The sequence below is a fragment of the Aplysia californica genome, unplaced genomic scaffold, assembly GCF_000002075.1.
Source record: "Aplysia californica isolate F4 #8 unplaced genomic scaffold, AplCal3.0 scaffold00045, whole genome shotgun sequence".
Taxonomy (NCBI): Eukaryota; Metazoa; Mollusca; class Gastropoda; order Aplysiida; family Aplysiidae; genus Aplysia; species Aplysia californica.
Genome location: NW_004797315.1, coordinates 1,297,920 through 1,299,791, shown reverse-complemented (window position 1 = coordinate 1,299,791; position 1,872 = coordinate 1,297,920). Strand labels below are relative to the sequence as shown.

Here is a 1,872-nt window from a genome sequence, read left to right as displayed (position 1 = left end):
AGATAGATAGATAGATAGATAGATAGAAAGATAGATAGATAGATAGATAGAGAGAGAGGGGTAGAGAGAGAGGGGAGAGAGAGAGAGAGATAGAAATAGAGAGAGAGAGAGAGAGAGGCAAGGGAGAACGAATGTGTATATTATCAATAATTTCATGCACACTTAGGTATAAACTTGAGTAAACTAATCGTGCCTGACTGTAAGACAGATTACCAGACGCGGTTCGTCCATAGAGCACGGTCGTGCAGTGCCGCCCAAATTTTTTTAATGTTCTATTACGTAATAGACGCCAGAAACAAACACTAGCCTAATATTATATCAAAACAAGCTCCTCGCTGGCGCCGCAACTGTTATTTCTGCGCAGTAAAACATCTACTATGCCATGCCAAAGTTCATGCACTGTATCTAAACATAACAGCGTATTCAACAGTGGAAACCTGACATATAAATCGCTCTTTTGGATAACCCAAGCGATGACGACACTCGCGGAGAGTTTGGCCGTACATTAATATTAATTAAACGGCACATTTCAATAAATGTGCTCCCGCCTAATAGTGCCGAAACATACCCCACAGTAGGCAATCAAAAAATAAACGTAACAGACTGTGCACTATTCTATGCTAAAACTATTTGAGCCCCAGAGCAATCCAGCGGAGTGCTCAAGTGAATTGTGATTGGTTCATTGTCTTGCGGCTATTTTAAGTGACTCTATGACCCTGAACCTGAGGGAGATGAACGTGACATACTTCAGGCATTGTTCTCCTATGACATGAGTTGTGCTTTTAAACAGTTTTGTAGTGGAATGGTGAAACGTACTTGAGTGTTCAGTTCTAATGCAGGATGAATGAAATTGACGTTCAGCTAACAAACAGATTTAGTTCTAGAAGTCAAAGCCACACGTAAAAAGAATGAAAATAAAAGCACAAGGTCTTCCTTAACCATCCCAAAGATCCTAAAATTATACACCATCCCATTTACTATGCCATTGACTATCTTCAGCCTAAGATAGCTCAAGTGTGCACGCCCACTTTTTAGACCCACGAGCCGGCCCTGCAGATTGCATAGGTACGTAGGTGATAATGGATATGGTAGTATTTTGTTTGATTGCTTGGTGTATTTTGTGTTCTTGTTTTTTGTTTTTGCTTTTGTTTGTTTGATTGATAGATTGACAGATTGATTGACCGATTGATTGATTGATTGATTGATTGATTGATTGATTGTTTGTTTGTTAGTTCGTTCGTTCGTTCGTTAGTTAGTTAGTTAGTTAGTTAGTTAGTTAGTTAGTTAGTTTGTTTGTTTGTTTGTTTGTTTGTGGGTGAGTGGGGAGATTCTGAAAAAGAGAGACAAAGAGATAGCGATTCCATGGTATGGTATGGGTTTAAAGCCCCTATTAACACTATTAGGTTATTTAAGGGCGGGACCTCCTAGTTTAACGTCCGTCTCCGATATGACCGAGAGAGATAGCGATTGATGTTTTAAAAATTGGCGAAAGATGTGACAAAACACAAACATTACAGCACTGATAAGCTCATGAAACATATCGTGTGCTCTCGGCCCATGGACTAATGGGAACATCTAAAAGATGAACACGTGGAATTTCCACAATCACTTACCTATAGACCATAGCGGAGGTTGCTCAGGGCAAATGAAGCTCGAACTATTGTTTGGAAAAGGGACACAGTTTGGAACAGCTGTAATAGAGAATCAGGACGGAAAGTTATGTCAAAGGGCAAGCTGTGTCTATAACACTGTTCTTATCCGGCCGAAATCTGGATCGATAATATCAGTCCAACTGAAATCACCACTCTTTAGTATTAGGCCTATTCATGCCACAATTTGCATTTCTGTTTTTGTAACGAACGAACACACACA

General features: G+C 39.8%; 1 protein-coding gene across 1 annotated transcript in view; it reads right to left on the bottom strand.

The window, feature by feature from the left end:
• LOC101856080 overlaps positions 1-1,872 on the bottom strand; it is a gene marked incomplete in the record, with an annotated part of 42,424 nt that overhangs the window by 34,018 nt on the left and 6,534 nt on the right. Inside the window, 1 exon segment of the mRNA XM_013079239.2 lies at positions 1,614-1,691. Coding sequence (XP_012934693.1) covers positions 1,614-1,624 — 11 coding nt within the window.